Consider the following 23,821-nt stretch of genomic DNA (forward strand, 5'->3'; position numbering starts at 1 on the left):
AAAAAATTTCACAGTGATATACTCTGGATTCTTCCTTTACAGTTAAAGGCACTATGTGTAACAATTTCAAAATGTGTCAGACAAACACATTTTGCAGTCAAAAGTGTGTCCTAGCACATGTGTGTTTACCTCCATCAGCGTATCTAAATATGTCTGTAAGCTCCAAAGTTCCCATTTACATATACATTGCGACCGGTGTCTCATCGTGTACGTGCGGCATCTTGAAAATACAGGTACGTACAGGGACATACTTGAGAAATACGGAATCGCCATTCGTGTTTTCACTTGTTGGTTTCCGGTTTCCGCCTGCAGGTAGACTGACGAAAAACAGCAGCAAGCAGGCTAGTCACAAGTGCCAGTGCATTTGAAAAAAGGCAAAAAGGCAATGTGACTGGCGATTTCAAAAAATGAGGGTCAACATCGGGGTAGCCTTTCCCAGGTGGAGAGAGCTGCTGAAGGAGAATCACAGCTAACAGCGGCTAACAGCTGTTAGCGACCAGCGCCGCTAACAGCTGTTAGCGACGCAGTGTTGCAAGGAGAGGGATGAGGTGTGTGAGGTTGAGCCACTTGTCAGTTGTCAAAAGACAAGACGTGATTGGTTTGTTTCGATTTACACCCGCCCCAACAGTCCTACGTTGTAAACACAGCCAGCATGGTGAGGAGGGGGTTTGTCAACTTGCGTTGCGTGTGTCTGTGTAGCAGTCTGAATGAATACTCCATGAAGTATCGGATGATGTGGTTTCATCAGTGTTATCATAGCTTTTTGGAACACAGCAGCTACCGTTGTTGCAATACGCGTTTGAAACAGTGAGGCGCTAGAGTGCGCTATCCATTTCAATGCAATATACGATCTCAACACTAGATGGGAGAAATTCCTACACAGTGCCCGTTTAATGTTACTTATTATCTGATGTGCCGATGTCAAAAATGTACTAGTACCAGTACATTTAACATTGAGTTCCACAGAAACCCTGTGATATTTATCTGCATGTTTTACGAGATTCAAAGAGGCTGGTTGTCCTTTTCTTTAAAGGCATACTATGCAAGATTTTCCTGGAAACCAATGTCTAGACTCCCTCCCAGTCATCACTTATGACTCACTGGTGGTTTGCTGCTACATTAATGCTCTGAATGTTGCATAAAGACACTTAAACAAACGCTTCTTTAAGTTCCCTATAAGCCCCGTCAGTGAGCATGTGCTGCTGTTTTCTCACTTAATTTTACATTGAAAGCTCCTTTGGTATCAGAGTGCAGAATCTCTTCGCTTTGAGAAAGACTTGTATTATGAAACACCTGCAGGAAGTGTTGAGTTTCACTAACAGTAGCTTAACAAAGGGGAGGGCACGTAGAACTGATACAAATGCTTCAGTGAGCAAGAGCAATATTTCTGTTACAGTAACTGTGGTAAAAGAGAAATTTGTGTCCGTTCATGAGGAGATAAATAGAGAGGTCTACTTTTTACATTTGCATGTTTGTATTATTAGGCTGAATAATACCATCAGGACACATCGACACACAGTGTTTTTGGCCACTAGAGCGACCAAAGGCAGAAGAGACACACAACAACAACCCAATCATGAAATCATTGCATGTCCTGCAGGAGACACTACTCAGATCTAGCACACAAAGTATCCAACAATAAAACTTTGTCATGTTTATCTCTGAAATTGCTTTGTTGTATGTCAAAGTATCGGGGGAGTGGAGTTGTTATCAGCAGCCTGACATGATCTGGTCAAAGTGCGTCCTGTGTGTTGTGCTTTTTCTCCACTGGTGAATCCGCATCCATTCAAATTAATTCTGAACTCTGTTAAGGTAAGTGTTATGTTTTATACTTAGTAGTGTGATCATACAAGTTGTGTCATGTCGTCTTGATGACAAAGATGCAAAGATGTTCTGTGATAGCAAAGATGTTCTGTGATAGTCAAGCTTGGCTGAGAAGTTTATTTGTGAGCTCACCTGTCAGCTTATCCATGAGTAAGTTATTTCATCATGCTGCTGTCTGCATTGAAAGTTTTTAAGCATATGATTTCCCTGAAGGAAGATTAAGAGCCTCGTTACTGTTGCAATCAGACCTCTATCATAAAGACGGCTATCATAAATGTAATTATTATCTCAGATAAAGCAACGTTTGTCATTTCTTCAGGCATTAAGTGTATGATTTATACACCCATGACCTTTACTGAATGCAAGTACAGTTTAAAATGTTAGTGATTGCTGAAAATTGATGGTATGGCCTCCAGGTTGCAGGAATGACTAAAGAAAAAACTCAGTGGAAGGAGTTTCTAGAGGTAATAAGTACTCTGCAATGGGTGCTGTCCTTTCTCTTCTTAGGTAAGATCCCACTGCATTAAACCTTTCTGAGTTTGTTTAACATGGCACTTGAAAGTCTTGTCAAAGGATAATTTTTGCCATTGTTACATTAGCTCACTTGTTAATTCACAACCTTGTCACTGCATCTGTAAAACAACACTCATTCATTTTTATCTGAGCTAATCTATTCCACCTCTCTGGTATTGTCCGATGTGGCACGATGCAACTCCAGGAGTGGCCTGCATTATCTTGATGGTGTACCTGATGTTTACCTCACTGTGGCCGCTGCCCACTCTGTACTTCATATGGCTGGTGATGGACTGGCAAACCCCTGAAAGAGGTAAAGGAGATGACATCATTCAAATATCTACTCAAATAGAAGAACTGTACACATCACCTGTGTCTCAGTTCTATATTACAAGCTGGCTCTGTAGTGGAGGAGTGACAAAATAAAGTTTACTGAGTCTGTAGAATAATTTTTTTTTCTGTGTGTTGTTGGTGGACTATTTTCCCATGATGCATTCCACAAAGAAATTGAGGAGTTACGCACAGTAGGAGATCATTAAAGGATAACTTTGGTATTTTTCAACCTGGGCTCTATTTCCCCATGTGTATGTGTGCGTATGATTCATAGGTACAACTCGTTCTAAAATTGGTTCAGTACTGAGGGAGGCGGATGCAGCCGGCAGCTGCGAAACGAGCTAAAACGGTAACGGGGGCAAATGCGTCCCGTATAAGTTTGCACATTAAAAGTGCTTTTTTTCGCCGCAGACCGGTTCAGATCGCCAGTGCTATCTCTGTAAATAGCATAGTAAGGTTGGAAAATCTCTGTAGTCATGTCTAGTAAATGCGAATGTGGGCATAAAAGAATTACTATATCTAAATATACCAAAGCATAATTTATTGTTTACATTTCACACACTTTGGAGACACGTTCAAACAGACAACTGCATCTTCCTCTATCGATTATATCGTATAATTATGAATTTCTACTGCTGAAAAGGAAAATAATCGAACATTGTTTATATAACATTACTTCCACTGTGTCTGTAGCTCTCTCTACTCGTGAGACAGCCGTTTTCTTGAGGAAGAGGTGTTTCGGGATTGGATGTCTTCTCTTCGGCTGGCAGTAGTCATCTTGGGAGAAGTGAGCACTGCAGACCCGATGGTCTGCAAGGCGCAGTGTCTGGAGAGGAGTGTTAGCATCCATTTGTAGCACAACTAGCCACAACTTCAGCATCTCTTGCAATTCAGATAAGCACAAACACGAACCATTGTTTTCAATCGATGCAGTAAAACTCTCAGCTGTACTCCGGGACAACCAGCGCCACTCTGAGCGGCGCTCAGCATGGCTCCTCTGTTTTCTTCCAGCAACAAGCAAGGTCAGTGGTGACAAAAAGCACTTTTAATGCGCAAACTTATACGGGACGCATTTGCCCCCATATCTACCGTTTTAGCTCGTTTCGCGGCTGCATCCACCTCCCTCAATACTGAACCAATTTTAAAGCGAGTTGTACCTATGAATCATATGCACACATACACATGGGGAAATAGAGCCCAGGTTGAAAAATACCAAAGAGAGAGAGACGCAAATACTTTTGAAACTGGTGCTACATGTCCAGAGAAAACGGAGGAAACAGGGCTGTATTATTGTTCGCAGTCATCCAGGTCATGGTAATCGTAAGTGCCAATAGCGCAGGCAACTGGACTTGTACTTCGTACCAGTCATTTAGAACTGAAGAAGCTTCTTGAATGAGAGGCGAAATGTCTTCAAGAAATGCAAGCAAGTCCAGTTGCCTACGCTATTAGCACTTACAGGCTGTATTATTCGCTTTACCCAACTGATAAACACCCCCACTGGTGGGTGATGCAATGTGAGCTTGTCCGTTTTGACACAGGAAACAATATGGCAGCCAGCTGGTTACAGACAATCTCTGATTATGGTTAAAACAGTAAGCTAAAATATGTTTATCAGCACATTTGAGATGAGAAATAGGCAATACAGTTAACAGAATCTTAGTTAATATTTTATCAGCACTGGCTAATTTTTTATCTCAGTTTTTTCAGCCTCCATTTTTATATACAGGAAATAGCATGGTGCCCACTTCTTGTTCATTAATTCTCGTATTACAGACAAACAGTGCACTAAAGCATGTTTCTGGATTCATTTTAGGTGAGAGATAGACAGGACAATGACAGAATCTTGGTTTATATTTGATCAGCACCACCTAGTTTCACAGTTTGATGTGAGTTTTGGCTATCTCCCTCTGTATCCACTTTTATACTCTTTGTTTCTTTGGTGGTGGGGATACGGTAATGCGGGAGTACAATCTGTAGTTTGAGCAAAAGCCCTAGAGCCAGCAAAAATCCAATGCTAAAGTGTCATCTGAGCTGGATTGGGTGCTCGTAAGATGGAGAGAAACTTCCCACAGTTTACTTACACATACTCTCAGACAAAGCTGTTTAAAAATCGGCAAAGTATCCCTTTAAAACTGATCCTGTATGATGGCAAACCAGTTGTGAACAACCCAAAAACAGTTTGATGACATAACTATGGCATGCAACAATGGTCCCATTGCTGGAATCAAACCCAGAACATTGCTGTAATGTGGCATGCCCTGTAACCCCTCGGCTACTGCGGTGTTCCATGCACAATTAATTTTGTTGATGTTTTCAGCTGTGGGTTGTTTCTCAAATTCCTTTGTGCGTTGCATTGTGGGAGAACGTACCCATCAACACGCTCCTGTACTCTTAGATCCTCTGATCACATCACCATCTGCCCGCTTGACTATCATGGGTTCTAGAGCCTTCAGCCGTTCTGCCCTCTGCCTTTGAAACTTTCTCCCACATGACATTGTTGTCTTGTTGAATTGGTCACTGCTTTGTATTTCTTTTTTTTATACTAACTACAAAAAGAGTATTGCATGAAACTGGGTAACACTCAGTGATTCTAAGATTTCTAATGTCTCCATCAGGGGGCAGGAGAACAACATTTGTGAGGAAGTGGAGGGTGTGGGAGCACATGAGAGATTATTTTCCAGTCAAAGTAAGTTTCACTCTGTATCTTTTGGTGGGAACACATAGACGTGACTGATTCGATGTGGCTGGTCAGCAGCATAACAATTTTGAAACAAAAAGTAACCATGGAATTATCTGCAGTGAGTCTTTATTGTGGCAGATTTACATATATTGCAATTAATTTAAGATTTTTTTTAAAAAAAAAAAACCTTTTGAAATCTTTCATTTGATGACATAATAAACTGTATAATGAACGTGGGTTTGGTTTTCTGGCTATCAGCAGAGATTGACTGTGGTGGACTCTGTTAATCCTTCATATTCTTGCTCAGCTGGTGAAGACAGCCGAGCTAAATCCAAACAGAAACTACATCTTAGGTTGCCACCCGCATGGTATCATGTGTGTCGGAGCCTTTACCTGCTTCAGCACAGAGAGCTGTGGCTTCACTGAGGTGTTTCCTGGAGTGCGAGCCACTCTGGCAATGCTTGCGGGACTTTTCAGGATACCACTCTTTAGGGAGTACGCGATGAGTGCAGGTATTTATAACAATATTCAACTAAAGTGCTGAACTACTGACATCAATCATATTGACCACGTAAAGGGGAACTATGCCTGTTTTCAAATTCTTGCATGTTATTCCCATGGTCTTGGACAGTCCACAAATATTAATGAACATGAAAAAGTCTCCCAAAGACAAGTGCTGAAACTCAAATTTGTGATATGATAGAGTATAAAGTCTGGAGCTGATCTATTGACAATGAATTGGGAGAGATGCTATAGATGACACTGCGAGCATCCAGGGGAATGTTTTGAGTATATGGGTACGTTTACTGTTTAATCTCTGAGGAAACTGCGATAGAATAAAGCTTAATTGGGTATAAAATCAAAACAAATATTCTGTGGAACACAAAACCAGTCTCCCATTCATTGTCTATGAAGCAGCAGCAGCATGAAGTTTGAGACGTACTGGTTTCTGGCTTTGAGATAGAGTAGCTCATGTTCCCAAATATTGATTGAACTTTCTAAGGCCATGGAAATAACATTAAAATTCCTACTTTAGGTGGTGTTTCCCTTTAAACCTTCCTGAAGTACAACTGTGACTGCAAATAGAAGAAAAACATGTGATTGTTCCTGTCTTACTTTGTCTGATCAGGTCTTTCTCCAGTCAGCAAACCAAGCCTTGTCCACCTCCTCTCAAAAAGCGGCAAGGGAAATGCAGTGGTGATTATGATAGGTGGTGCTGCTGAGTCTCTGGCATCCTCTCCTGGAAGCCACACGGTGGTCGTGAGACACAGAAAGGGATTTGTCAGGATGGCCCTGGAGTTTGGGTGAGAGCACTCTTCAAAACATGCAGGAACAATCATCATTGAATATCATTAAGTGTAGCCAGCAGCCCACAGCTGGACACACTGATGTAACCTCTGATGATCTTCCACAGGGCTGATCTGGTACCTGTTTACTCATTTGGGGAGAACGAGCTCTTCCGGCAGGTGATTCTCTCAGAAGGCAGTCTTGGTCGGAGGTTACAGGACCTGTTTAAAAAGATTATGGGTTTCGCCCCGTGTCTATTTGTTGGTGAACACATGGCATTCCTGCCCTACAAGAGTCCGATCACTACTGTTGGTGAGTGTTTCGTTACTCTGTAGAAAAGGCCTAGCTTCCTACAATGAGCCTGTTTAATGCTCTGCTTCTTTCAGTGGGAAGTCCACTGTCAGTGCCAAGGCGTGTCACACCTACTGAGGAGGAGGTCGACCACTATCATGGACTGTACATGGAGGCTCTGTCCAAGTTATTCCATGAGCACAAGGTCAGCTGTGGACTCTCTGAAAGTCACAAGCTTGAGATCATTTAGACATTTCACTTCCACATGAACTGTGAAGCAGTTTTTATTTGCTCTTTTTGATGGTGCTCACCCTAAATAAGGGTGCAGCTCTGATGTGATGAACCTGACCTCAAACAATAGATTGATCCTGCAGGTTTCTTTCTTTTTTAACATTAACGCGTGCCTTACATAATGACTAAGATGTGATGACCAGTATGTGGGAAAGTGTGTTCACGTTTGTCATATTTGAACGATTACTGCATTTCTAGTGTGAATACACAGTAACAGCAAATGTCTGATGGGAGGAAAACATGCATGAAATAAGTTATTGCATATGTGAAAATGTGTTTGCATGCTTGCTAAAAGAAATCTCACCAGTGCATTTTCATGAATTGTGTAAATGAGATCCAACAATGACACTGTGCTGCAGCTCTTACCTGTGATTTACAGTACAACCAGGACCAACTTCAGAATGACAGCGCTTACGTTTCATTTGTAACTGGAATATTTGTACATGGTGGTGTTGCTATTTCTGCTAAGAACAATGTTGAATATTTCTTGCACCACTGCAAAGGTTCTTCAGTTTTCTATTTGGCAGCTGTTGCAAATGAAAAGGCCAGCAGCATGTACATGTAATTCAACGGTTTACCCAGAAGAGGGCAGCCATTCATTACATCTGCTTCACTTCCTTTTTCTACAAGGGCTGGGAGTCTCAGAGCATGTGCCACAGAAAAAAACAAAACTACATCTTATTGAAAATGAAAATAAACTCCAAAAATTAACAGCCCCTCTACGTTATCCCTGTATTCAATGCTCATCTTGATTTTAAATGCAGATGTCATACATGTTCTGTTCATTAGTATCTTGTCCTTTTAAGTCTGACTGGCTGCTTTTGCTGTTATCTGGTTGCTCTGATCCGCGCATTTTTTATTTCAGAGTTTCTACACATTTTTCATTTCAAAATTCCAGACTTTTCCACACTCAAATTTCTAGACTTCTTTGTAGATTTTTCAGACCATATCTAGACTCACAAGTCAGTCTATAGAAGCCGGAGATCTCTGATTGTCTGGTGGCGAGACTAGACCATATCTGACATCTGAGCACAAATAGCTAGATGTTTATTAAGTAAATAAGTGGATTTAAATCCATCTGTTGATATGCACACTTCATTTCAGCTATGTTTGCTATTATGTTATTATCACTGCCAGAAGATTGTAGCTTGGTTCTGTAGCTCCTTCAAATCAATTTACACTATACTGATAAATACTATTATATAATTGTCCCCCCATATGTTTCAGTCCCTTTTATTAAATAAGAACTGAAAGAGTTTGAAAAAAAGGTAATTTAATTTTCAGAGTGTCTGTGCAGCCTGTTTTATTCAGCAATAAATGCAGCCATAAAGGTATCCATACGCAGTCTGTATATTTTTCTGACTGCTACATTACTGTGTATCCCTTAAATGTTCAGACAAGCTTAATATTTTTTTCGTACTTGTGACGCTATTCAAAGATATTGCAGTATTTTCTTTCAAACTAATTTGATTGCGGATATCCAAATTTGGTTCAGTTATGAGGCACTTAGGGTAGAGCTGTGCTGCAGGCTGTGACGTACATGTACAGGTGTACAGACAGCTCTGTGCAGGAGTGTGTCGGCAAATTATTTCCATACTTTATTTTCTTTTTCCCATATTTATCCAGACCCCCAAATGGCTAAAATCCAATTCCATACTGCCTAGGGACCCTGTTATTTGATGAATCATTAAAAACATATTAATATTGTTTGATCACAACTTTATTGAGGAACCAGTTTACAGCAGACATTTGTTCTTGTTGCACAACATTTACAAAATGAAATATTTAGGAAAAGAAAGAACCTAATCACTACAAAAAGCAACAAGAGCACAACACTGCTAAAGAGTGAAGACTGAAAGGAGCGAGTGAACCTTCTAAAAGAAGTCCATATCATCTGGTGCATCCAGGTCACGGTATTCGATGATGTTGCGTGGATCGCCGCGTGACATTCTGAGTTGGTTGAGGGTGCAAGGAGAAAGACAAAGACCCAAAAGGAAGAACAGAAACAACCATAAAAAAAGGAGGTTCAAAATAAGCCAGTGGCAGAAAAGGTGGACGGCTCATTGCAAAATAAAAATCACACGTACAGTGGTCTCACCTGAGGTTGCGTGGCTTTCCCAGGTAGCCACCTTGTCCGCGGAAGTTGTCGTAGTTGCCTCTGCCTCCTCCATATTGGTTGGGAGGGTAAGGAGGTCCACCTGCTGAAAAGGACGACTCAGAATCAACTCAACACTAGAGGTCTGACTGACAAACACATTTCCACTAAACTAAAAACAGTGAAGTTGGATAACATACCACCGTAGCCCATCAGTGGTGGACGAGGCTGTCCAAAGGCCATTGGACCCTGAGGACCTTGAGGAGGAAATGGCATGGTGGGGGACAGCAAACCTATAGGACAAAACCAATGAGAGAAGGAGTTCGTATTGTTGTAGATCAAACATGATTCATTATTTAACTCCTGGTGCACTGCAGTAAACTGATTCACTTATTCAGTCTGTCTTTGTTGAAGTACTAAAAACCTTTAATTATGAATATCTGAGTCGTTAAGATAGAAATGTTGTGACCTGGGCCTGGAAGAGGAGGAAGTTTCATCTCTGGAAGCGACGGTCTCTTGGCATCCATCAGAAAATTGTTAAAGAACACTACTTCCTTTTTCACTTCTTCAATTTTGTCCCCGTGTTTGTTCAGGATGTGCTTCCGCACAAACTCTGGGCCCTTGAAATTGATTTAAAATGAACACTCTTAAGCGTAACAGCAAGAAATAAGTAACAAAACAGTGAATGACAATGCAAGAAATGTGTGCAACAGCTAATGGTTTTGCAACCTAAGAATCACAACACCTCAACATGTTTGACAAACACTCACCTTGAATTTCTTGCCACTCAGTGGGCAGAGCCATTTGTCCTTCCCCAGCTCTTGAGTGTTGGCATTTACAAACTTTTCCACCTCCTCCTCGGGATCCTTGCGACCCATTTTCCTCGCCTCCTCCTCAGACAGGATTTCTTTTAAGCTAAACAAAGGACTCAGCTTCTCCTCCATCATCTTCTGCCATTGTTGCACTGTAGCAGAAAAAACGTGACAGATGTGAAATAGATTATAAGAATGGTTAAAAGATATGAAAAGATTAAGCACTCAATAGGGGCCTAAACTCACTGTGTCCCCAGTGTGTCAATATACCAATGTATTTTTCCACATATTTTTTAGTTAAATACTACAACTTTGAAATCTACATTAAAAATACATAATGTGTGTTGTTAAGTGTAGCATACATTACAAACATCTAGAATGTTTTAGTGTTAAGTTGTTTAGAAACTGCAGCAAAATGGAATGAGAGCCTGTGGGCAAAACAGTGTGACAGAAAACTATAGTCCAAACACAGCTAATTATAATAATACAACAATTAAAATTCAACTTTCAACTTCAGCACACAAAGCTTAACAGGAGCACACACTTCTGCATGTACTTACTTTCTCTCTTCCTGCTACATTCATCCATGTTACATAACAACAACAAGAGAAGCACACTGACCTTCTCCATGTGTGATGCGGTTCGGAGGGATGGGTCCACGAACGTGGATCATGCCACAGCGATTGGGCATCTCATCCTCACTGGGGTATTCACAGGTGTTGTAGTAGTCGATTGAATGCACGATACGCAGATACAAGATCAGACGATCCAAAACCTGGAACGAGGGAAATGGCAAAGAATTTTTACTTGATTCGCTATTTTAGCCAGTTGTAGCCATCTGAATAGCCAACAAGAATACAAGTAACAAAATTAATCTGCTTTAAGAGAGGGCAGAGAATAAACAGATGAAATAAAACTGCGATATTCAAACCTTGGCTAGTTTGTCATCCCTCTCCACAGTCGTCTCTGCAGGGTTTCCTTCCTTAGTGTTCTCCTCAGGATCCATCCCACTCCCGGAGCCCAGGAGCTCCTCCTCCTCAGCACTCACCTCCTCTATCAGGTAATCTGTGATATTCTTCAAGATGGGGTTCTGCGCCGGCAACTTTTGAAATCACAAACCACACATATATTAATAACTAAGTTACAGCAAGATCATCTGAGACTTTTGATTGCGGGGCTGTACCTCTGTAGTCTCTTCCTGGGACTTGCTGCTCCACAGGTCTCCTTTATCATCCAAGGCATGAATGAGCTTGGCAGCCAGCTTGATGTCGTTGCGGAGCACCTGCTTATGCTGAGTGATGCCATTAATATTACGCACCCTCCGGGCCAGGTCCCTATTTACCCCTGGAGCCAGTTCACAGTCTCGCAGCTGTGAAAGGTAAGAGAGTAAAACAGGAGTTTTAACGGCCTCAAGTGCTATTTAGGAGATTACACAAGTAACTAGAGACCATCTGGCGATGGGATCACACAGGCCGCCACGCCAATCCACACACTATGCTGCATATTAAAATCAACTGAAAACAGTAGTAACAATCAACAGCTGAGACTGGCACACTTACACGAATATTCTGAAGGTTCCAGCAAACCTCTTTGATGTTGACGCTACGGTCAAAAGTCACCCAGCAACGTCTAAAAAACCTGTAACAGCAGAGGGTTGATTTAACCATTATTGTGTAATTGTGTGTAGTCTCTTGCTTCACACAATGTTTGACTAAGTAAATCAAACAAACATCATTTTCAAAGTAAGACATTAAAATCATGTTTTGTTAAACCAACCTGCGCTCTGGATGGGGGTCAGACAAGCAAACACGCAGAAAGCCAGGGTATCGCCGGCAAAGCTGAGAGAGAAAAAAGAGATAAAGTTTAAACAAAGCCCCGAATTATTTAGTGACCTCAGTAATTCTACATTTCGCCGGCCATTCACACTGCCACCTGTGTTATACTCACAGCAATAATCTCAGCTTTGGAAATGGTCGGGGCGATGCTCCTCATGAACAGAGAGCAGGTTCTGTGGAGAGGACGCGGTCTGGGAGAGTCATCTTTGGGTTTCTTCTCTTCTGTGTTCTCCTCTCCAGCATTCTCCTTTGGTTTCTCCTCTTTATCATTAAATGTGATAGAGCAAATTGGTGGCAACAACTATGAGTTATCAGTACTGGGTATGTAGACACCATATACTAGGCGCTATGAATTTGATTCCTCACCTTCACCCTCCTCTTCCTCTTCCTCATCTTTGTCTTCTACCTCTTCCTTCTTCACAGGTTTGTCAGAGCAGTTGGAATTTGAGTCAGAGTCTGAATCGCTGTCGCTCTCTGAGGCGCTGCCTTCATCATCGCTGTCTCCGCTGCGCTTCCTCTTTCTTCTCGGCTGATGAATGAAGATGAGAACAATTCAGGCTATTTGGTTAATTTCGGTCTCTCGTTAGCAAATACTTTCAATAATGGAAGCAATACTAACTTTCTTGGGTTCAGGCGTTCCTTCTTTGGCAGCTTCTTTCTCTGCCTCATCTTTCACATCCTCCCCTTCTGTTGCAGCAGCTCTTTCTGTGCTGGCAGAGTCACTCTCCTCCTGTGGCACAGTTTATTATCATCATCATCATCATCATCATCACAGCACTGTGAAATCTACTGCTTGGTGAAGACTGACAGAGAACAAAACATACCTTATCATTTTTGTCTTTCTCTACTGACGGTTTGCGGTCTCCGTCCAAAGTTTTGAGGTCTTCTCTCTTCGGAGGTTCAGGGCCCCCTGAAACAGATGCCGACTTCTCCCTTTCTTCCTCCTCTTCAGATGGCAGGTCCAAGATGCGAAGATCATGATCCGTCCCTCCCTCCATCTTTATCACAGCTGAAAGCAATCAAGACGGGAAATGTTTCAGGCCAAGCTTTTCTTCAGGTATTAACCATTACTTACAGGTAAGGCATCTACAGGTATTAGACACTAATGCTTTTTAAGACACTGTGAAGATAATTTTTGACCAAATTTAAGATACATTTTTGGACAAAACATATTTTCTCATTAAACTATTGTAAGCATAAACATAAGTGGTATATGTGTGGCCCCGTGCAGGAAGGTTTTATGTAGGAATAAGGTGATTAGAGTGAGTCAGATTAATCTACATTTTGCCAACAGGTAAGTGCAAGTATAAAATAAAAAGATAGCTATTGGGTTCAGTGGTTGGGTTTTGAAATATATATATATATATATATATATATATATATATATATATATTAAAAGATGGAACAATGAAATCAAATAAAATGTTTGTGGCAATTAAGACCTCAGAATATCACATTTAAGACTATTAATGACTTTTAAGACTTGCAGACATCCTGACTCACCTGCATCCAGAACCTTGATGATGGCTGGTGTCTGTTCAATGTCCAGTGAGACATTATCAAACCAGTTGTTTTCCATCAGGAACACAAAGACATTCAGACGGTTGCGCAGGGCACCATGGGCCTCTGCCTTTAGTCGGCTGGCCTCATCTGGGTGATACTTGGACCTGAACCTGCGTCCAGAGTCAGGGTCCACAAAAAAGTAGGGAGGGAATGATGGGGGTTGGGATGAACGGGATGTAAAAGTTAGAGAACAAATACATATTATATATCCATGTTGCAACTGTGGTGTCATACTATACACTGAGGACTATCATTTATATTCAATGTATTTTTTAATCCTGATGCTTGTTGGGAAAACTTAAAAATGCCAAATTCAGCCAGTGGAATCAAATTAACTACACAGACTATCATCATTAAGACTGTGATCTCTGTAATCTCTGCAGCCTAGTCCCTGTGTCATGTCATTCAGTGTGTGCATGTTTTGCTTTGTGGTTATAACAGCTAATAATTGCAAACTCACCAATAATTAAGGAAAAAACACAACAGAGAGATTATAAAATAAAGCAATCACATATTCAGAATTTCACATTATAAATGTTGATCATTGAGTGGACTACAGTTACCTTTTGTTCAGCCAGTTTATTAACAAATTAATACAGAGAGGGGTCTCTTCTGTGAAAGTGCGCTCCACTTCACCCCAATGGTGTGTCTGTATACACACAAATTTTGGGATTCGATTTGATCCGCATATAAAAAGAAAGTAGCGTAGAAAAAGCAGAAAAGAAAAAAAATATCTGCGCGGAAGACTACTTGACTGTCTATCTAAGATCCCTGGTACTGTGTGTCTAAGAGCAACTGCATTGTGCGCAGTGCATGCCCTTGCTGTCTAAGACCGATTCTTGCTGATGAGCTCCACTTTTTCTCATCTTCAAAAAAACGTCGTCAACGTAGTAGTGGGCGGGGAAGAAAAATGGGTTATGGCAAAACAGAACAATTTTGCATGATACCTGTGAAATAAGTGTAATAAGCATTAACAGGCATTATACAACTGGAAAGGTTTGAATGCTAAATAAAAAAAGAAAATCAACCCAAACAATGAGGACATTTTTTTTGGTCAAAGCTACATGTAACTGAACAAAAATGTACTTAAATCTTTCAGTCATGTGATTGAGAATAGAATTTAAAGCTTTTACTGCACAACATAATGTGCATGGCAGGGCTGTTACACTGCTGAGGGCATACATTATGTCTGTCTTCATTTTGTCAGATATAGGTTTTATCAACACCTACTGAACCCTCTTTCTCCTACAACGCATTAAGTATCAAACAAAACAAAAATTTTGTGCACTAAGGTAGAATGTGGGTTGATTTTCTTCTTTTACAAACTACAAGTATGACAAAAGTCGTAATTAACTCTATTGTGGGCCTGATCCTACTACATGGGTGGAACTGTCCTTGGGCTGTTTGGAAAGCACCTGAATCTCGTCAAAAGGCTTAGGTGGGGGTATAATATTCTCTGGTCAGGGTTGGTACAGCAAATAAATATATAATTCATATAATAAATATGACTTCCTTAATGTCCCATGATACACCCACCATAGGACCAGGCCCAACCTTTTGGACTGTCTAAAAACAACACTTACATCAAAAATAATAATGAAATAAGCAAAAAAAGAAGGAGCTGTACAAATCTGGTGATGACAATCATAGATTAAATGACTATTTAGTATAGTTCAATAAAAAAAATTCCTATTTCGCAACTACATTAAAACCTACTCAAATACATGATTAGTAAAGGCAACTGAGATCGTACCACTCTTCATCTTTATGAGCCAAAAAGAAGTCCTGCATCTGCTGCCGACGGAAGTCGATCTTGTACTCATTGTAGCGCTTGACTGCCTCGGTCTCATCCACAGAATCATCCAAGGACAACAGGAACTCCTTAAAGCTCTTCATTATGGGAGGGGGTGGACCTAAATCCATGTCATGGATGTTACCGAGCCTAATGGAAGAGACACAAGGTGAATATAGTTATGAAAGGGCAAGCAAAACTGGTAGCTTTTTTATATTTTATGCATTAGTTGTGTGACGAGAGAACAAAAACATTACGTGAGTGTGCTGTGTGTAAGTTCTCTCTACTATCTTTTTCTGTGTGTTTTTAATTTTGACTTCTGTGCAGTCCATATTTTAACATGCAACTACATACTTTGTTGTGGAAACTTAATTCTTCCTCAGTGTTCAATAGCTCCAGGCCATTATATTTTGTTAACAAAATTAATACTGAGGGACAGACATATTGAATAGTTGTAAGAATTATTGGAAAGTTCCTGCTGAATCCTTAAAGATGTGTAAAACAACATCTAATTTCAAAGCTCAGGCTCATCACTGTGGATTTCATCTCTCACCTCGCCTGAATGGGGATGCCATGATGAGGCTGCATGAGGTGCAGATCAGGATGGCCCCAATGCTGCGGTGGGCCAAAGCTGGGCCCTCCTCCACCACCATAACCCAAGTCGTATCCCCCACGGTAAGGATCTCCACCATGGTCATCCCTGCCAGGAGCAGATAAAACAGTTTACACAACAGCAGATACCAGTCACAGGATTGTGGTTTTGTGTTGCAGGTAATCTCACCAGTCTCTTCTCATGCGCTTTTGCTGAGGACTCATATCATGCCTGGGCGGGGTGAATCTCTCCCTACGACCTCTGTCATAATCCCGATACTCTCCTCGGCTACGCCGTTCCCTGCCCCTGTCCCACTCTCTGAGAAAACATGACAGAAACATCAAAACTCAGTTACTCAGTGTGAAAATACCAAAGAGATGATGTCTGCATTAGGTTTAACTGAATCCTGACAGACAGACAGACAGACAGACTTCTCCACACCTGTCTTTCTTACCTGTCATTCCAGTCATCTCTGCGTCTGTCTTCTCTCTCTCTTGAACGGTCATAGTCACTTCTCTCCCGTCTGAATTTGTCCCTCCTCCTGCGATCGTACTCATCATCACTGTCTCCCATCTCTCTATGACGAAAAAGAAAAAAACATTTAAGTTACAGTGTGGTATGGCTGTATTTATCTTACTGGCAGTTACATGGAGCCTGCTTGTGGCCGAGCGAGCACGGTAACAAGAAGAAAATACAACTAATAATATTCTAATATTTTTTCAATTAACGCCTATTCGTGCTCCCTGTTCTGACAATTCAAACGGGTGTGGATAAATGCCGCTATACTGGGATAAACAATATCTAAAAGATGCTAACACAAGGTTACTGACATGGCCTCCTGCCAAAGCGACGGCTAACGCAGATTAAGGTGTTCGTCAAGTTGCACACCAACAGTGACTGAGCGTAGGGCGTGGATATCCATATTACCAAAGAATTGAAGGGAGAAAAATTTAACACGTGGGGATAAAGATGTGGCTTCTCAAGGCTAAACAAAGGGGAGAGCTATTGTTGTAGTATGGGTTAGCTAACGTTAGCTAACAGGCTACGTTAGCTAGCGAGAAAGGTAATATGGCTCCAGTCCATTTAGTGCGAGAGACTGTTCGTTTATTTATTTCCTAAATAAGAAAATAACCATTCTCGCACTAGTTTAACTGCAACTGACACGATATGTCGTAAAAGAGCGTACTGATACCTCAGTATTTATCTGCTTGAATGATGTTTGCGTGCTTCCTGTCCTTCGCCACTTCCTTGTCTTCTTCGTGATGTTTTTGCGGCGGTGGACGAAAACAAAATGGCGCATTACCGCCACCAAATGGTATGACGCTGAAGTGCGGATCAGAAATGTTTTATCTTTCCCATTTGTTGCCCTTTTAATTACTCCATCCTGTATGTATCCTGTTTATATTCTGTTTCCAGCTCCTTAGTAAATTAATATTTTTACACTGAGTAAAAATTTTAAACCCAATACATTTGTTATGGCTGCACCATTTCACTAAATGTAAATATTGCAGATGCCCCCTATTATTTTATATGGTTTTAAGTTATGTCTTTGTCAACAATGTTTTGCTGCACAGCGTAAGTTGGTAACATCTTACTCACCATTGTCAGTGGAATTTAAGATGTTGAAGCCACCGATAATTGTAGCCTGATTTTAATGTAAATCTTGTTTATTATAAATGAGGACTAACTTCAGACAAAGATCCTACACCAGCCTTTAATTATTTGGCTTTCAGTAACCATGGAAGCAAGGAGGACACTTTTCTCTGATATAAAACGAGAAAGCAGACATTTCTAAGAGAAAATAGCTAATAAGTGGTCATAATAATAAATGGGATAATTATTTTTACTTTGACATGATAACCAAGCCAGAATGAAATATTTAAAAAGGGTTTTTCCATTTTAGCATTTCCATTTCTGCTTATACATAACATGAACATAGATTAAAGGATATATTCACATTTTCCAAAACGATAATCACATGCCCATATTTACACTGAAAGAGTTAAATTCTGTTTGGTGTTTTCCAGTGTAACTGTCTTTTCAGTATGAGAATCCCTCTTTGTGTTTCCACAGACGGTGCTTCTTTGCTGAGCTGGAGTGTAGGAATACTAACAGAAAGAGACTTTTGTATTTTAACGTTGGAAGATACCAATTTAGATTGTCTAACCCAGGCTGCCGAAGCCTTTTGTCCACCACCTCTTACATTTGAATCAGCTTAGGGAAGAATCTCTTCAGGTCATTTGAACCTCGTTTTTACGAAGCTATCTTCCAAATTACCCGTCGCAGATGTGTAGTATTGTGGAACAAATGTAAAGGACACAAACGTAGTACAAGGGTTTAGTATTAGAACAAAATTTAATAGATAAACTCTTGTACTATTATTATACTGTTATCCAATAAACTGCTAAGTACAGCCTTTTTTGGTGCTTTTCTTTGTCCTTCCTCTGAACCTTAACTGGTGCCTCATATAATCCAGGATTGCTTGTGGCCACACTTGAGTAATCTGCCCTTCACTGTCCATAATAAATGCAGATTCCACTTGTGGGAATGTACGGCCATCCTGGGATCCAAATGGAAAGTCTCCTCCACGTCCATCTGTGGCTTCCAAAGGACTGGGAATATGGTGTCGTTGGTAAGAAGTATCCAAAAAACCCTATGATCATATAAACAGTTGTTAGAGCCTCTTGTTTTAATCCAATGTTATTAAACTGTTATGGTACCTTTAATAAATTATCATGATTACATTTTCAGCAATAAAAGTCAAGTGGCAAATTCAAAATCAACTATACATGTGTAACTTACGTCATCATGGTGTTGAGGAGCTTCTCTGGAATCCAGCAGCACAAATGAAGACACAGTCAAGAATACCAAGAAAGACAATCTCAGCACAGATGAGTACGACAGCAGTGATCCAGGCATCTTCTCAGAGCTGCACTGCCCAGTACCCGGAGGAAGCTAAAATATTCCTGATGCTTTAAAACACGGCACACCAAAAGCAATCTTGAGGTTCTGTGCAAAGAATAACCCTTTTACAGGTTTCATTGCTTCAGATTCATCCATGTGATGTCACGTCCCAGCTGTTACAATCCATCTATTCTTATTTCTCAGCTTGTGTGGAACAAATGAGAAGCAAAAAAGAAACACACAAGCCAATCTATAGTTTCACACATGCCATAATCCAGCGAATGGCTACCCTAAGCACAGACCTGCCTGGAGAGTTTTGAAAGGTTCATTGAGCTCAAGTATGAATGATCCCTTCTTCAAAACAACAGGTGACCTGATTAAAACCACATGAAACAATGACTAAGAAAAGACATGGGGCTTGTTAGGGAGGATTAAAAGAACCGAATAAATCAACTATAGGATACACATGCTATGGAGTCTTTCCAGTGGAGTGTTCATTGATGAGCATAAAAGAACCTGAAAGACTCTAAATGCAGCAGGATGTCCACACTGCGCTAATTAGTTACCTGCCAATTGGATGAAAGACCTGGAATTAATTACCAGAACCAGTTCTAAGGTGAGCCACACTTTTACAAAAGCTAAGTGCTTTCAATACTTATTGTGAGACCTTCTGCAACTTATGACTCAGCACAGTGGGGCCAGAGAGTGACATACAATTACTGCCTTGCGGTTATTTGCCTCTGTGTACTAGTGAAGGTGCAGTTAAATTTTACACCCATGTCTGTGAGAACATGAATGCTTCACACACATCTTCAGACGATCAACACAATCAGCACAGATTCAAGGTGGACACCCAAGATTAATGTCTTTAATGGCTTCCAGTTCGTTTTAGGAGAGATTTTAAACTTGTGTTGTTTGTTTTTAATGCCATTAACAGCCTGGCTCTTCTCTACTTGTTAGAGATTTTAACTATCTGCGATAGTGGCAGGGCCCTGCGCTCGTCTGGTCAGCTTCTGTTAGAAGTCCCAAGGTCGAGATACAAACAGTGAGGTGACTGTTCTTTCGCTGCTGCTGCTGCTGCTGCTGAGCCAAGATTGTGGAACAAGCTCCCCCCTGACATTCACACCACTACTGATCTCGGCCTTTTTAAATCTAAGCTGAAGACCTACCTTTTTATAATGGCTTAATTTAATTTAATTTAATTTAACTTAATTTATCTATGTTGAAAGGCTTTTAATATCCTGCAGCACTGTTGCACTATGTATTGTTTTATCTTTTTTTTTTTTTTTTTTGTTTTGTTTTTTTTGGTACTTCATGTACTTTCATTGTTATTTGACACTGTTGTTAAGCACTTTGGATACCTTTGGGTTTTGTAAAGAGCTATAGAAATAAATGTTGATTGACTGATAGATAGATAGATAGATAGATAGATAGATAGATAGATAGATAGTGTCACCAGTTCAGTATCTCCCCTTCTGTTCCTGAGATATGACATTTAGTGATGGCCAGGAAAGTGTTTTTGCAGAACATTATGATGTCACAGTGGACATTTCGGATATGAAATGTCAACACTTCATCATTATATCCCATTAGACATTTGTGTTTAATTTTGTCATAATTAGTGTTATGGCCACAAACATGTTTCGTGAGGTCACAGTGACCTTAAACTTTTTTTTTTTTTAGATATTTTTGGGCATTTTAGCCTTTAATTGACAGGACAGACAAGTGTGAAAGGAGAGGGAGAGAGGGGGAGTGACATGCAGGAAATGGCCAGAGGCTGGAGTCAAGCCCGGGCCCCTGCAGCAACAGCCTTGTACATAGGGCGCCTGCTCTATCCACTAAGCCACCGACGCCCCATAATGAGTTTATTCTTGAGTCCAAGTGGACATTTGTGCCAAATATTACAAAGGTCCCTCAAGGACTTCTTGAGATATTGCGTTCACATGAGTAAGATGCAAGGTCACAATGACCTCTGACCACCAAATTCTTATCTGTTCATTGTAGTGGACATTTGCATCCAATTTGAAAAGAATTCCCTCAAGGTGTTGTTGAGATATCCATTAACAAAAATGAGAAGTATGCAAGGTTTCAGTGACTTTGACCTTTTAAGTTTATTCTTGAGTCCAACTGGACATTTGGGACAAGTTTGTAAAAATTCCCATAAGGCAGGGGTGTTCAAACTTTTTTGAATGGAGGCCAGATAAAACATTGTGAAAATACCTGGGGGCCAACTGATTCTCGTATCAAATGAGTTTTAAAAAAAAAAAAAAAAGTGAGACAAATGCAACCATTTTTATCTTTTAATGAACTATTACTACGTGATGCCTGTCTACAAACCGTATGATAGTCCTGTCATTGTGAGGTGAAGGGTAAAAATGTGAAGTGATCTTGCTCGATTAACCAACCAAGGGCCACATATGGTATATTCTGAAAGTCAAGCTGAGGGCCGTTTAAAATCGGTCTGTGGGCCAGACTTGGGACATGCCTGCCATAAGGCATTCCTGAGATATCACATTCACGAGAATGGGACAGACAACAAAATGGCTTTAGCCACAGCTATCCTCAGCGCAGAGGTATAACACATTATGTCTTAATTCTTCTCAATGGAGAGTATTCCTTCTATAATCATGACACCATATATAATAGTTAGATTGATCTCAGCTTTGTATCTATTCACAAATAATTAAAAACAGCAGAACACATGCTAGTGACATACCCATTTGGTAACAATTTGCTCTATAATGGCTTTATTATAAACACACATTATCACGTTGGACAACAGGCCATTGTAAGGAAAAGTGTTCCTGTATTTCTCTTTTCTGATTTCAACAACAAAAAGTGGCTCCAAAGTCCCGTTTCAATATCATTTAATCTTCCACAAATCACACAATAAATGCAGCTTTCCACAGACTGTGTTCAGAAATCCTAACAATTCTCAAACCTGCTTTATACATGGAAATCATACTTGACACTGTACATTTATTATTTAAGTGTGATTAAACTAGGCACATTCTAAAAGAAGAAGAAAAAATAAAAATTTGGGGGATTACATTTGTCCATTTGTTTCAGTCGACAGTCTCTAAAATTGAGACATATAGAGGGAAAAAAAGAAAAGTACAGTACAAAGTCATTTGAAGCATACTGCAAATAGGAAAAAAGCAGTTCTATTTTACAATACAGACTATTGCCAACAAGTCCCGATCAAACGTTGATAGTGTTGAGTCTTTTAATCAATCATCAGTAGGATAAAAAGATGGAATGTTATGATTTCAGAGTCCTACTGATTTGCCTCTTTCACACTGAATGCAACGTACTGACAATTCCTCAGACACATAACATATATATGCATCGTGTACAGTGTTTCCTCTGTTATCATTTACAGTTGTGGTGTTGGGGGGGTTACATTTGGTCCCCTATCTAATGTGGTAAAGATCAAGTCATGTTATTTTAAATATTTAAACAGTTTGAAGACCATTTTCAGCACTATTTTTTATCACAGATGACAGTAAGCCTGAATTACAATTCTGATTTCATATTTTTTTTGACTGAAAATTAACACAGAGGAAACACTGATCACATTTGTATAATCCCATCTAGGCGAATAGAGAGTGTGGTTAGATCTGTACAGTGCTTAAAAATATCCACCCCCTGTCAGGTTATTTATTATACATTAAAAACTAACAAAAGAAAAAATCTAGAAACAAAAATTCCAGTTATGAATTTACGATCTTAGATCAAGATAAAAACAGTTGGAGCAGTGAAACAGTTTGGCTGAAACAACTTTTTTAAGTTTCTATTTGTGCTGCTCCTCAAATAACTCAACAGCGTGGTGGTCATTATATAAAGTCGAGAAACAATCCATATCTTGTTTGACAGCCGCCGAGCCTGTCCAAAATGTTTAGGTGCAAATCAAGCATGTGTAAGATGGCTATCTGTGTCGTTACTATAAACACGTGGAGACACAGGCTGTCTATTTCTTGTTCGTCACTATAAAAACTAACATGAAGCACATTTACAGACGAGGGGACGAAATCAAAGCTTTCAAACCAGCGGTATTCATATACAGCTAGACAAGAGGAAAACAAAGGAGTGTGAATGCTGTCCCTTCTATTTCCAAACATTTAACATACACATGTACATCAAGGCCAATGTAAGGCAATGCTCTTTTCTATCCTAAAAACACCCCCAGGGTCCCCACCTCAACATGTTATCATTCTGTCATGTATAAAAATGGAAAAAGATCCACTGAAGGTAAACTATGCAGGATTGTCCTAGAAAACAATGTATAGACTCATACAGTAGTAATCTGTCTCAATCATCACTTGACCCGCTGGAAGTGCGTGGCCGTGTATTTTTTCGGTACAGATTCTGCCCCATGCCTGAATTTTTTTATTTCCTGTGTTCAGGACATTTTTGGGCGTGTATCCGACTAGGGGCTAGATGCATATACGATGTGTACGTCTTTGTATATGTATTTATAAAGGAAGGATGCACAGTGAGAATGTGCACCTCACACATTCTTTAGACCGTCAGTACACGTGTTTTTAGCTTAGATAGCTGCAGGTGATGTGATAAGAAGATGATTATTTATAAGTTGAGAGATGGATAATACTGTTTTGAGGTTGTTTGCTCATGTCACTGACTGCATTTTTTAAGGCTACACAGCACTCTGCAAAATATCAATGAAAAGGTGCATTTATAAAGCTAATTAAAAATAACTTCAGTGATAAATCTCATTATTTTTATTTACATTCATCTTCCTGTTAATAAATGTTTATCATTGTCCTGTGAAGCACTTTGTAAAGTCAGTTTCAAAATGAGTGCTAAGAATGAATCCTTATGAAGTTTAACAATAATAATGATTGAGATTTTACGCGATGATGGTGTGCAGAAATGTGATGAATTAGTGGTACGGATGCTGTGTGTAATGACGGCTACGCTGGCACCCTCGCTGATGCAACACAGTCAGTGACAATGCACTTTCTTTACTATATTTCTTATTGGCAGAT

General features: G+C 40.1%; 2 protein-coding genes across 5 annotated transcripts; one reads left to right on the plus strand and one right to left on the minus strand.

Moving 5' to 3' along the window:
• The first annotated feature begins 1,650 nt into the window (after positions 1-1,650).
• Positions 1,651-7,935, plus strand: mogat3b (monoacylglycerol O-acyltransferase 3b). The gene is made up of 8 exons (XM_033637921.2): positions 1,651-1,812; positions 2,241-2,331; positions 2,543-2,650; positions 5,286-5,356; positions 5,658-5,862; positions 6,480-6,654; positions 6,765-6,949; positions 7,024-7,935. The coding sequence occupies exons 2-8, from the start codon at positions 2,250-2,252 to the stop codon at positions 7,176-7,178; spliced, it is 981 nt and encodes a 326-aa protein (XP_033493812.1). The 5' UTR covers positions 1,651-1,812; positions 2,241-2,249; the 3' UTR covers positions 7,179-7,935.
• A 986-nt stretch (positions 7,936-8,921) lies between these two features.
• Positions 8,922-17,183, minus strand: srrt (serrate RNA effector molecule homolog (Arabidopsis)). 4 transcript variants are annotated; one of them, XM_033648432.2, is made up of 20 exons: positions 17,101-17,183; positions 16,363-16,485; positions 16,098-16,226; positions 15,870-16,016; positions 15,278-15,466; positions 13,465-13,634; positions 12,786-12,970; positions 12,581-12,691; positions 12,328-12,490; positions 12,074-12,222; positions 11,903-11,964; positions 11,686-11,764; positions 11,310-11,495; positions 11,058-11,228; positions 10,748-10,901; positions 10,085-10,278; positions 9,784-9,934; positions 9,515-9,607; positions 9,318-9,417; positions 8,922-9,169 (listed from the first exon to the last, which is right to left on the minus strand). In XM_033648432.2, the coding sequence occupies exons 2-20, from the start codon at positions 16,479-16,481 to the stop codon at positions 9,094-9,096; spliced, it is 2,628 nt and encodes an 875-aa protein (XP_033504323.1). In that variant the 5' UTR covers positions 16,482-16,485; positions 17,101-17,183; the 3' UTR covers positions 8,922-9,093. The 4 variants fall into 4 exon arrangements, with proteins under 4 accessions (XP_033504323.1, XP_033504342.1, XP_033504315.1 ...); XM_033648451.2 differs by having other exon boundaries at positions 9,307-9,417; XM_033648424.2 differs by having other exon boundaries at positions 9,318-9,420.
• Positions 17,184-23,821: the final 6,638 nt, after the last annotated feature.

Source organism: Epinephelus lanceolatus, chromosome 11 (assembly GCF_041903045.1).
Source record: "Epinephelus lanceolatus isolate andai-2023 chromosome 11, ASM4190304v1, whole genome shotgun sequence".
NCBI classification, from domain to species: Eukaryota; Metazoa; Chordata; class Actinopteri; order Perciformes; family Serranidae; genus Epinephelus; species Epinephelus lanceolatus.

Bases quoted from the DNA above. Each gene is read 5' to 3' on its own strand.
- mogat3b (XM_033637921.2), top strand. From the start codon at position 2,250: ATGACTAAAGAAAAAACTCAGTGGAAGGAGTTTCTAGAGGTAATAAGT. The intron at 5,863-6,479 runs GTATTTATAACA...TTGTCTGATCAG, and splicing joins GGAGTACGCGATGAGTGCAG to GTCTTTCTCCAGTCAGCAAA. The intron at 6,655-6,764 runs GTGAGAGCACTC...GATCTTCCACAG, and splicing joins AGGATGGCCCTGGAGTTTGG to GGCTGATCTGGTACCTGTTT.
- srrt (XM_033648424.2), bottom strand. From the start codon at position 16,481: ATGGGAGACAGTGATGATGAGTACGATCGCAGGAGGAGGGACAAATTC. The intron at 11,965-12,073 runs GTGAGTATAACA...TTTCTCTCTCAG, and splicing joins CCAAAGCTGAGATTATTGCT to CTTTGCCGGCGATACCCTGG. The intron at 11,765-11,902 runs GTTGGTTTAACA...CTGCTGTTACAG, and splicing joins GACCCCCATCCAGAGCGCAG to GTTTTTTAGACGTTGCTGGG.